The sequence below is a fragment of the Salmo salar genome, chromosome 12 (assembly GCF_965601325.2).
Source record: "Salmo salar chromosome 12, fSalSal1, whole genome shotgun sequence".
Taxonomy (NCBI): Eukaryota; Metazoa; Chordata; class Actinopteri; order Salmoniformes; family Salmonidae; genus Salmo; species Salmo salar.
This window is the reverse complement of record NC_138302.1, coordinates 86767006-86780522: the sequence shown is the minus strand read 5'-3', so window position 1 is coordinate 86780522 and position 13517 is coordinate 86767006. Positions and strand designations below refer to the sequence as shown.

General features: G+C 38.9%; 1 protein-coding gene across 3 annotated transcripts in view; it reads right to left on the bottom strand.

Annotated features, from left to right (window-relative positions):
• LOC106565727 (contactin-4) overlaps positions 1–13517 on the bottom strand; it is a 257951-nt gene that overhangs the window by 188823 nt on the left and 55611 nt on the right. For all 3 annotated transcript variants that reach the window (XM_014133149.3, XM_014133151.3, XM_014133150.3), the window contains exon 2: positions 8990–9127. In XM_014133149.3, the coding sequence (XP_013988624.1) occupies positions 8990–9044 (55 nt within the window). In that variant the 5' untranslated portion in view covers positions 9045–9127. The remainder of the gene's footprint in view (positions 1–8989; positions 9128–13517) is intronic.

The window sequence follows — 13517 nt, the reverse complement described above, 5'->3', positions numbered from 1 at the left end:
TACCCTGAGAGTACATTCATGCCTGGAAAGGGTTATTTTGTTCCATGTTCTTTCCTGGATTCTTATAATGTCGTTCTCAGAAACTTCTGCCTGAATATGCAAAGACTCTGGTGGACCAACGGGTCAAACTTGGCTTTTGTTAGCCAATACAGAGAGCCGGGAGAAACTCCAGATGCATAGGCATTGACTTAATCAGCTTAATCTACCAACCAATCATCTCCCAACAACACTTTTCCTCTAATCCTCCCCTGTACGCTAGCACAACACAAGCACAAGCACAAGCCTTGCAGTCATGTGATTCACAAAAATGTAATGATGACAAATACTTTATTCAGTAAGGTCACTCCCATAGAATTCTATGGTCACTCCCACTAACGCCAACTTTGAGTGGTTGATATCCCAGTCCTATATGCGCTGTGCGCAATAGCCTTGGGACAATGTTAGGGTTCTAACAACAGGTGGATGTCCACAGAGACAGGAATAAAACTACAGTAATGTCCCTGGAGATGTGAAGGTTATCTCACTCACCATTTACTCACCATTTAACCATAGAGAACTCCTTTGTGCGCACAATGTCTCTTTAATGTAACTTTTTCACTTACAAGGCACTGGAACCTTTGTAAAACGCTGAGGCCACCTGGAGTACAATATTTTTATTCTCCACGAACACAGTAAGCATCTCAGGCGTGGAAATCAAATGGTTCTGCGACAGGCAGCAAAACTTCAAGGCATCAGGGCTGAGTTCATAAGTACCATTAGTGCTGCTTAGCGTAACTGTGCTAAGGGTCTAAAGTAAAGGATGAATTAAAGTAAGAGCATGGGTCGTCATCATAGTGGAGCAAGCAGGAGTAACAGGCAGGGCATCAGGATTCTGAGCGTGTCCTGGGGAAGAGTGCGGCACTACGGTGGGCTAATCAGACGCTAACAGGGAGGGTGAGAGTGACGTGCAGGCAGGGGAAACAGGAGGCAGCACTGTTGAGGCACAATAGCAGAACAAAGGAACACGCCTCGCAGGGGACAGAGATCATTACAGCCCCCTCAACACATCAAGCATTTGGTGCATTCTGACTGTGAATCCTTACCTTTTCAGTGGTAACCTTCCCTTTCACTGGCATTCGCCACGTTGCTTGACCTTTTCAGTCAGTTTCACAAGCTATGTTCAGACAGCTACTGCACGTAATGAAAGACGAGTGCCTTACAGTACATGGCAAACTTGGATCACGCCTTTCCAAGATAAAAAATAACTAGAGAACCTGATCTCACCTAGGAGAAATTCAACATGGATAAAATGCTATGTGCTTGTTATACCGAAAGGACAACTACCATTAAAGACAAAATGAGAGCTATTATACTACATTTGGAATTTTTGCCCACAGTGGTCTTGTAAATTTGAACAACAGGTATAGTTTTGCTTTGGTTGACATAATTACAGTACAGTATAGTTTGTGATGGTCCTCAAAGACAAACACATCAAGGGCAAAAACTGTTTATCTCACAAATCATAAATTCTCGCCAAAGAGGCAGTGGCTCTGCTAGCTTTACTCTATGAGTACTGTGCTGGCAACAAACTGTGCTTATAAGATGTTGGTCAATCAACCAATGCCAACTCCTGAGTGATGCTGAGTGACCACCAGAGTCTGATTTGAATGACATTATCAGAACCAAAAACAAGTATGCAGTCTGCACCCAATGGGCACATACTGGTTGAATCAATGTTGTTTCCATGTCATTGCAATGAAATGACTTTGAACCAACATGGAATAGTTGTTGAACTGACGTGTGTGCCCAGTGGGCAGAGTCCTTTACAATCAAAACCCAACTCCCTAATCATGAAAATAAGAACGGTTTGCTGTCTCAAAACAGTCTAGTGTTTGATTGAGTAATGAATGGGAGGGTATACTAGAGCCAGAGTATAATGCTTCATCAGCCTCTTGATTAAACACTGATAAATCCAACTGTGGTTCACTGTTGACCCCACCAATTTGTAAGAAAGACAAATTAAATCCCTCCATCAAAATGTGATCAATGCTGGAGAGCCCTGGGGGGGACAACAAGTACCCATTGTATAATGAAGCAATAATTCAGTTTTACTGTACATGAATGTCAGATACTCCAAAACCCACAATAAGGATTTCTGTGTGATTCATATCCCCCTGTTCCTCTGTTATACTGTATATCAATTAGAGAGTAAGTCTTACTGTGTTTCTTTCACTGCAGCTTTAAAGGCAGAGAGCGAGAACAGAACTACTCCCCATGAGTCTATATTTCCCCCTGAAAGATTTTGGCACTGTGGACAGTGATGACAGGGTTCAAGGGGGTTATTATAATACCTCTTCTGATTATTGTATTACGTTTGATGTAGGGATTAATTCAATTAACAAAAACACACTTCCATTATGGATAAGCATGGATGAAAGCATGGGTTCTTTCATGTTCATAGCATCTTTAATCTTCACAAGAACTAACCAATGTCTTTCATACAGAGTGTGCACTGACTTAACTGTCATTGCTATGACTGGAAGAATGCAATCTACTCACCACTTCACTTAGGTCAGTCTTTTTAAAAATGTTTTAAGTGTGTGCACTTTTAAACATGTCACCATCCACAACGCAGACGTCACCAACAATCTTAGATCTTTACCCCTTAGCCCCCTAATTATTATATAACCTAAATAACTAGCATCTGGAATAAAAACAGATATTGACAGGAGTTACAAAACAATGAAACTTTGATATCAATGTTAACCTGTTGGGGCTACAGGTTAGCAATGAACCCCGAGACGGGATTGCTAACAAGGCTGGAAATTCAAAACATCAAAAATCTAATAATTTCAATTTCTCAAACAATCAACTATTTTACACAATTTAAAAGATAAACATCTCCTTAATCTAACCACATTGTTCGATTTTCAAAGAGGCTTTACGGCAAAAGCATAAAGTTAGATTATGTTAGGACAGTACATAGCCACAAAAGTACAAACATCCATTTTCAATTCAAGGTCAGGCGTCACCAAAAGCAGAAACCAGCTAAAATGATGCACTAACCTTTGACAATCTCCATTAGATGACACTCCTAGGACATTATGTTATACAATACATGCATTTTTTGTTCCATCAAGTTCATATTTATATCCAAAAACAGCATTTTACAGTAGCGGTGAAATTCAGATTTTTTTCTTCTCTGAAATGCTTCCGGTGAACAACGTTACAATTTACAAAATTACTATTCGAAAACATTGGTAAATTATAATATTGTCATTCAAATAATTATATTTTAACATTTCGTAAATGCTACTGTATTGCCAGATTTCAAAATAACTTTACTGGGAAATCACAAGTTGCAATAAACCGGGTGCTGTGCTAAGAACAATAGGCTAGGCTATATAGGTTAGCATCATCTTGTAACCATCTAATTTCAATAATACTATCGTCAATAATCCCTTACCTTTGATTATCTTCATCCATTGGCACTTCCAGAAATCCCAGGTCCACTACAAATGTGGTTTCGTTTGACAAAGTTCATAATTGATGTCCAAATAACTCCAAGTTGTTCCATGTTGTTAGCGCTTCGGTGGCTACTCAAAAGTAGCGCGGGCGGGGGGGTGGGAAGTCACGGCGAAAAGTTTAAAAAGTTTAAAAAATAATCTATTTACGTTCGTTCAAACATGTCAAACGTTGTTTAGCATCAATCTTTAGAGCCATTTTTAACGTGAAACATCAGTAATGTTTCAACCCGACCTCTCCTGTGTCTTGAAAAACGTATTTGAAAATTGTCTCGCGTCACATGATTGAGCAGGTGCAGGCAATAATGGAAGTGACGACATCCCAGGGAGGTCAACTTCCCTTCCTTGTCATCCGGTCTCTGTTGATCATAGACGCTTCAAACAACTTTATAAAGATCGCTGACATCTAGTGGAAGCCGTAGGAGTTGCGAAATGAATCCTTTCTCACTGTGGTATCTATTAAACAATGATTTAAAAAAATAGTACAGCCACAAAATTCTTTTTTTCTCTCAGGTTTTCTCAGGTTTTTGCCTGCCATATGAGTTTTGTTATACTTACAGACACCATTCAAACAGTTTTAGAAAATTCAGAGTGTTTTCTATCCAAATCTGGTAATAATATGCATATCCTAGCTTCTGAGTTGGTGTAGGTGGCAGTTAAAAATGGGCACATATTTTTTTCAAAATTCTCAATACTGCCCCCTAGCCCCAACAGTTTGTCACGACTTCCGCCGAAGTCGTTCCTTCTTCTTGTTCGGGCGGCGTTCGGCGGTCGACGTCACCGGTCTTTTAGCCATCGCCGATCCACTTATCATTTTCCATTTGTTTTGTCTTTGTTTTCTACACACCTGGTTTCTATTCCCCAATTACATGTTCATTATTTAACCCTCTGTTTCCCACATGTTAGTGTGCGTGTTTATTGATTGTTCATGGCGGTACTTGTCAGCTGGTTATGTTTGCCGGGTTATGTATTTACACCCGTTATTTTCGAGTGACCGGTATTTCTCTGCACTTTGAGTACTTTGATGCTGGACTCGGTGACTCTTCGATGCTGCGGGAGTTCCACCGTCTCCATCCGGATCGCCCTGCGCCTCGTCCCCCGGGTCGTCCCCAAGGCCGGTGTCGGCGCACTGCTGTATTTACGCCCATTATTTTCGAGTGACCGGTATTTCTCCGCACTTTGAGTATTGTCTTTATACTGGTGCTGTCGTAGAACTAAATACCTTGTACACCTTGTACGCTCTCCTGCGCCTGATTCACTGCACCAGTTAACCACTGCCTGACAGATAATGCTATCAATGACCTTTTATTTAAACTTAACCTAATTATGTATATTTTGCGAGAATCGGAGGAGAGCTTATCTGTTCAACAAACCAAATTATTTCAAATAGAGTTACTGCTAAAGAGGCAATCATTCGATCATGACAATAGAAGTCCAAATCTTCTATTTTCATCTGTTATTGTCTAATATTTCAACTTTATGCCCTTGACTCTGCAGTAAATTCTACAGTTTAAGCATAGTGCAGTGTTATTATTTTTTCTATAATAAACAAAATCTGACACCTCTTATCAATATATGACTGAGTATCAATAATATGACACTGTGAATCAATGATATGACACTGATATTCGGCCTTGATCGTTTTCTGATTTACCATCCTCCATTGTCCAGTTCATTATATAATATATTTTCTGAAAGCCTAGTTTAAATTTTTTTTTAATTTAACTAGGCAAGAAGAAATTCTTATTTACCATGACGGCCTACCGGGGAACAGTGGGTTAACTACCTTGTTCAGGGGCAGATCAACAGATTTTTATCTTGTCAGCTCAGGGATTCGATCCAGCAACCTTTCAGTTAGTGCTCTAAACCACTAGGCTACCTGCCGCCCCAAAAGTATACAGTATCTATGCACAGCAAAGAAACCAATATAACCCATTGAACTTTTACATGAGGTAATGATTTCAGGTTCCATAATTCCCCTCATGTTCAGGGGGTGAGAGAAGGTATTTGAGTACTCACAGGAGGGCTTCCATGATGTGAAGTGTTCTTTGTAAGGCCTTATTCCCTTAGTATAAAATATATTGGTCCACAATAGACATTCAACTTTTTATTTTTGTTATATATTTTTTTAGAGTCAATGTTTTTATTTATTATATTTTGGGGCCCATCTCTTCGGAAAACAAAAATAAACTTTATTTTTCCCACTTTTTATTTTGTAGTTACATGTACAGTGCCTTCGGAAACTATTCAGAACCCTTGACTTTTTCCACATTTTGTTACGTTACTGCCTTGTTCTAAAAAACTTCTTCTTTTTTTTTATCTTCCCCTCATAAATCTACACACAATAGCCCATAATGACAAACCAAAAACATGTTTTAATACATTTTTGCTCATTTATTAAAAATAAACAAATGAAATATCACATTTACAGAAGTATTCAGACCCTTTACTCAGTCCTTTGTCGAAGCACCTATAGCATCGATTACAGCATCGAGTCTTCTTGGGTATGATGCTACAAGCTTGGCACACCTGTAGTGGCACACAAAGGCCTGATTGGCACACAAAGGCCTGATTGGTGGAGTGCTGCAGATATAGGAGAACCTTCCAGAAGGACAACTATCTCCACAGAGGAACTCATCAGGTTCTTGTTCACCTCCCTGACCAAGACACTTCTCCCCCGATTGCTCAGTTTGGCCGGGCGGCCAGCTCTAGGAAGAGTCTTGGTGGTTCCAAACTTTTTCCATTTAAGAATTGTGGATAGATAGTACTTAAACATGATACATTGAGTTTTCAGTTCTATAACTATTATAGAACATGAGATTATAAACCCAACCCTCAGCTCTCAGTCTATCCCACCTATCTCCCTAAGCCGCCCTCTTATGATTTCAATGTGCCATATATTATTCAATTGTGCTGTGATGTTTCACATTAATTTCTAATCGCATAGTCCCTACAGATTGTAAGTTAAAGATAAATACAGTTGAAGTCGGAAGTTTACATACACTTAGTTTGGAGTAATTAAAACTCCTTTTTCAACCACTCCACAAATTGTTTACAGACAGATTATTTAATTTATAATTCACTGTATCACAACTACAGTGGGCCAGAAGTTTACATACACTAAGTTGACTGTGCCTTTAAACAGCTTGGAAAATTCCAGAAAATTATGTCATGGCTTTAGAAGCATCTAATAGGCTAAATGACATCATTTGAGTCAATTTGAGGTGTACCTGTGGATGTATTTCAAGGCCTACCTTCAAACTCAGTGCCTCTTTGCTTGACATCATGGGAAAATCAAAAGAAATCAGCCAAGACCTAAGAAAACAAATTGAAGACCTCCACAAGTCTGGTTCATCCTTGGGAGCAATTTCCAAACGCCTGAAGGTACCACGTTCATCTGTACAACCAATAGTACGCAAGTATAAACACCATGGGACCACGCAGCCGTCATACCGCTCAGGAAGGAGACACGTTCTGTCTCCTAGAGATGAACGTACTTTTGTGCGAAAAGTGCAAATCAATCCCAGAACAACAGCAAAGGACCTTGTGAAGATGCTGGAGGAAACAGGTACAAAAGTATCTATATCCACAGTAAAACGAGTCCTATATCAACATAACCTGAAAGGCTGCTCAGCAAGGAAGAAGCCACTGCTCCAAAACTGCCATAAAAAAGCCAGACTACGGTTTGCAACTGCACATGGGGACAAAAATCATACTTTTCTGGTCTGATGAAACAAAAATAGAACTGTTTGGCCATAATGACCACTGTTATGTTTGGAGGAAAAAGGGGAATGCTTGCAAGCCGAAGAACACCATCCCAACCGTGAAGCACGGGGGTAGCAGCATCATGTTGTGGGGGTGCTTTGCTGCAGGAGGGACTGGTGCACTTCACAAAATAGATGGCATCTTGAGGCAGGAAAATTACGTGGATATATTGAAGCAACATCTCAAGACATCAGTCAGGAAGTTAAAGCTTGGTTGCAAATGGATCATAAAATCCTTTGTCTTGTTTAAAAACAGGTTGTCATCCACTAGGTTTTGATTACATTTCCAATATTCTGTAAGAGTAATGTGGACGGCAATTATTTGATGGTCCAACCAAATTGTGGCTCCTATCAAAACTTTTTTTTACTTTTGGTGCCCGTGCGAATGAAACAAGAAAGTAGTCAAGAGGACTGGCTTGATTAAGCCTCACGCATGTATATCTCACTAGGTCTGGATTTTTAAGCCTCCATATATCCACTAGTTCTAATGTGTCCATGATATTCGTAATTTCACTACGTGCATGTAGTGTGATTTCCTTTGAAATCCATTAGGGTATTTAAAACTGTATTATAATCTCCCACCATAATAATAGAGTAATTTGTTGCTTTTGAGTTCCATAGATTAGTATATATACTTTCAAATAAGTAATTCATCATTATTTGGACCATATAGATTAATTAGCCACATCTGTTTATCGTCCAATAGCATATTTAAAGGGGATATACCTTCCTTGCAGATCTGTTTGGACAGTTTGCACATTCGGATCGAAATTGTTATTAGATAATATCATCACCCCTTTTGAATTTCTTTGCCCAAGGTGAGTTTCTTTGCCCAAGGTGAGTTTCTTTGACCAAGGTGAGTTTCTTTGACCAAGGTGAGTTTCTTTGCCCAAGATGAGTTTCCTTGCCCAAGGTGAGTTTCTTTGCCTGCCCAAGATGAGTTTCTTTGCCCAAGGTGAGTTTCTTTGACCAAGATCAGTTTCCTTGCCCAAGGTGAGTTTCTTTGCCCAAGGTGAGTTTCTTTGCCCAAGGTGAGTTTCTTTGCCCAAGGTGAGTTTCCTTACCCAAGGTGAGTTTCTTTGCCTGCCCAAGGTGAGTTTCTTTGCCCAAGGTGAGTTTCTTTGCCCAAGGTGAGTTTCCTTACCCAAGGTGAGTTTCCTTGCCCAAGGTGAGTTTCTTTGCCTGCCCAAGGTGAGTTTCTTTGCCCAAGGTGAGTTTCTTTGCCCAAGATGAGTTTCCTTGCCCAAGGTGAGTTTCTTTGCCCAAGGTGAGTTTCTTTGCCTACTCCATGTTAGTTACCACAGAATCAATGGCATTGCCATTTTTTCCTCTAATGATTAAATCTCACACTGATTTGCAATCATTGCATCCAATTTTATATAAAAAAATTTAGTTTCATATCTGCAGCACAATCTCCTCCTTTATATTCATAGTGATTAAACTAACTTCAGTCAACCTTTACTGACTGACACCCCTTCCGTACAATTATTTACTTTAACAACCCCCTTTCATATTAAATACATTTAGCAACCTCATTATTTGTATTGTAATGGAACAAAAATTATGATTTATGTTTGCCTGTGGCAGGTGTAATTTGAGTTAGCTTCATTCTAAACTATGGATTTCACACTGCAACCTGCCCTAAATACATAAGAATAAGGACACAAAACTTCATAAAAATAGCTCTTGCGTGCATCAAAAGTTCTTAATAAGGTACGTTACCTGCCAGGCACCCCATGAGTGACTTCAGCACCAGCAGTTTCCATAGCAACATCATCGTCAGATTTCTGGGGTCAAAGTAGACTCACATCCAATCACAAATGTATGGAATCCTTTTTGGTACCTTTCTGGGTCTTCACTCTGTATAACAAAAGACGGGTGAAATGAATTCCATGATAAGATACAAAGAAAGTCCTTTATTAGCACTTGAGAAAAGTACTATCTAACGCATATTGGTTAAACATTAAACCTGAAACCCTTAATTGAAACAATTACAAAGATTTGAGAAATGTAACCTCTCTTAAATTCAAAGCGAGCTATGTGTGCAAGGCGTGAAAGCAGTTCTACGGTAAAAGAGTGACTTTGAATTTGCAATTATTGGTTTTAGTTTGATATAAAAAGTATAGTTTTAACTATGTTTTAAGGCTATACAGTGTTTGTTTACATTTACTTTGTTTACAATCATTGGCATAAAACAAGCTTATATTTTGGGTTCTAATGGGTAGCGAAAGTTGAACTAAGCTCATGAGCCATTTCTAAGTTATATTCTTTAAGAATAAATACGTACAGTATATATCATTAACTTAAGTCCTACAATGGATGGACTTGTTGGGCTAGCCTAGTGGTTAGAGTGTTGGTCTAGTAACCAAAAGGTTGCAAGTTCAAATCCCTGAGCAGACAAGGTACAAATCTGTTGTTCTGCCCCTGAACAAGGCTGTTAACCCACTGTTGCTAGGCTGTCATTGAAAATAAGAATTTGTTCTTAACTGACTTGCCTAGTTAAATAAAGATAAAATATTCTAACTTGAAGGGAATATATGCCTCGCTTCTGATGACATGTCCAGGACTAGGGCAATGCTTTCCAAACTGTTAACCTTCACGGCAGTGTAGCCTACTGTAGACTGTAATTCATATATATTTTGATCTAAAAAAAATATGAATTAACACGTTTTTTTCTTTGTATTATCTTTAACCAGATCTAATGTGTTATATTATCCTACATTAATTTCTACATTAATTTCACATTTCCACATTCCACAAACTAAAGAATAACTAAAGAATATGCATATCCTTGCTTCAGGTCCTCAGCTACAGGCAGTTAGATTTGGGCAAACATCGAAAAAAGGAGGCCTTGAATGTGAACAAAGACATTACTTTGAAAGTATACATCAATTAAGGAATTAGATGATTGAGTTAAAAACTGACTCTATATTCTCATTCACCCCCCCAAAAAACCATTACATGTACAATGTAACTCTCAATGCACAGACTATCATAAAAAAATACCTTACTCCTTTTTTCTCCCTCCCAAAGTCAGGCTGGAGCCTATTCTATTTCCTGAAAAGCTACAGAGGCAAAAATAGCAAAAATAGCACAGATTTCATGTTTGGCACAAAGTAATTACGAGTGACATGCATTCCCATACCCATGAAAAATACAGTTCCAGACACACCTATTTTAAGCCTATTTTGGTAGCTCCCTCTTGAACATACAGTGGCACACCTACACTTAATAATACCAATTCACTTCTACGTTCATAAACGTTGCATGCCACAGCTGGAGATGAGGTGTAAAAGAAAATGTCAGTGATCCCAGTGTCAGTGTCAGATGTGTTTAATTCCCCAGCAGAAATACCAGGGGTATCGCCATGGAATCTGTACCCAAACCTGAAGAGCCTGCATTGTTTCAGAGGGATAGTAATTATCTGAGTGCTCCAGGCCATCGATGTAAAGAGCAGAAGAGAAGATGGGGGGGGGGGGGGGGGGGCTGCAGGGGATAAAAATAAAATCAATGCCATCCAGAGACACAGTGTCCCATGGCAGTACTTTTACAACATTAGCTTACTGTAACCTGCTGCCCTACAGACAATATAATACTTACTCATTTACATCAGGACAGGAAACTGCATTCTATGTTTGGTAGGGAAGTAGTGTATGGTGAACTTTGAAACATGGTCATTTTGTTATTGTCAGTCTTTGAATAAGTATTTCATATAGTTATGCCTCTGCTGTTGAAAGACAAATATGATCCAATTAGGATTTATTCAGAAGCTGACAACTAATTGCGGCATTGTTTACATTTTAATTACAAATTTACCTCTCATCTCCTCTGCTCAACTCCAACCCCAATAAAACAACACGTTTTTGGAGAGGACAGAATAATATGTGTACATCTCAAAACGAGTGATTATTCAAAGTAACTCAAATGAAACAATAAGCTTATAAGATAGTTCCTCTTTTCAGGGTCTCTCAAAGGTTTGCACGGACTTTGTCAACGGCTAACTGTTTCACGTGCTGATGTTTGAGCCTTTGATATTTCCTCGAGTGACAAAGGTATATCTAAATCAGTGATGGACTATTATCTACTTGTCCTCTGTGACTGAGAGTTCTGTCATCAGAGGCCCCAATTCAATCAATTATAAACAAATGTAAAACCGCACTGAGGGTTATCTCAGAATATTTACACTGTCTTGGAGATGTTCCTCTTAAGGTCCTTGTCATTGCATAAAAAGTGTCAAATTGGGATAGATATTGGTTTCAGTAGCAGGGAGAGGAAGTAGAGATGTAAATGAAACAGAGTGGGGGCAGGCAGTTGGATGTACAGTATGCAGCTTGCCACAGAGTCTGAGAGAACAACACAGAATAAGTCTGAGGCAAATGTCAGAAGCTGCCTCTGGAAAAGCTATGTACACTCGTTACAAAGGCAATACAGCAATATGACAAGCTAAGTAATGCAATGTACAATTTGCAAAGCTTCTCTAGAAAACAAGCTGCAATGATCCCATGTCCCCTAGGTAAATACATGTTTATTCATGGAGTCTAGTATATAATAACAACCCACACCATCCCATTACACCGCAAACAGACTCGTGTTGGCTTTTCACTATCTAAACAGAGGCAGAAGCAGCATTGAAAGTCTTCTTCAGTTCTTGCTTACTGAATTGTAATACTACATTTCAAAGACACGCTTGAGCAATGCAATAATCATAGGCTCCAAAACACTAGGAGCAAGAAATCAATATGAGACCAGAATATTGTATTTTCTTCATTTTCAGAAAATATGGTCTGAAACTTAAGCCTGGATTTGTCAGTGGGTCACATTTAATATCTTATCTTTATTTCAATCAGCGTCCTCTAATTAATCCCTCTCCCTGAAGATTCAAGCTATATTTCATCACTTTGCATATTGACAAGATGTATTTCCTTTAGCAACAGCTGGATGAATTGGTTGCAAAATCTGCCATTTATTTGGACCACCTCAATCACACACCATAACTTTATGAAGACGTAAGGTTACTTACATAAACCCAGTTCTCCAATAAAAGATTTAGGTACCGTATCTCACTATGGGAAACACGTTGGGCATGACCAAGCACAGAAGCTCCAATGACACCACATCTGTTAAAGAAAGACAGGTCCCAAAAGTGTCATGGGAGCTCCGCCTCCCTGATATAAACCACTGCAGAACCTAGACATGACATTCTCGTTCTCTTCCACATGAAAACCACATTAGAAGCTATCCTCAGCAAGTCTGGATTTTCTGTCTATTAATCAACATTTCACCACGAACATTGCAAATGAATGACATATGCACCATTTAATGATGTAATATGCAGAAATTGGTCCGCAATTTCCTGGTTTCAAAAATTCTAATAGTTTGCTTAATTCAGTTTATGCGACAAAACAAGCAAGTATAGTGTAGATAATCAATGTACCATCTAAACTGCTGTGAAATATATTTTCCATAATAAAAAAATTGTATTTTCAGCTGTTTGAACCGGGTGTACAAAACCGAAAGTAAAAGACGCAAAAACAAAACTTAAGAACGGGAAGCATAGAAATAGTGTACATAGAACAGATCTACCGCTTCTTAGACTTGCTTTCAATGAGAATGATAGCTCTATAACACAAAAAGTTACATAGTGCAGCTTTAAATATCTTTGTAACCTGGGGGCTGTCCAATGAGAGGCTTTTCTTGTTGGGCAATGTCCTTAATTTGTGTGACAGACATGACATGATAGGGTATCAAATGATGCGTGCTGAGCAATGGAGGTCAGATAACTGACCATTGATTAGCCTTCCTGAATGATGTATACCTATAGTTAACAGGATACAAACATCATAGCATATGCCTATTGTGATATCTTATTATGGTAATAATAGCACAGACCTATGAGATAAAGGTAGGCTCAACATTGACAATAAATTATGCCTCAACAGAGTTAAGCGAATGAGAGAATGAGTTATTACATAAGCTATTGTATAATGATCAGATATTGTATTTTACTGCACTTGTAATGCTTGAGTAATGACTACAGGTGTCCTAATTAATCACAACCCATATGAACTTCAACAGGGATAAAGGTTTTTACAGACTTGGTCTACCAGACATTTCTCTACCATGGATTTTCAACTTGGATGTCTTTCTCTCATTGTCCTGCCACAAGCAGTCTATTGCTTGAATAGAAAGGTACACGGGGTATCAAGAGCCATCTCAAACCATGACAGCATTAGAACAGTCCCTCTCAGGG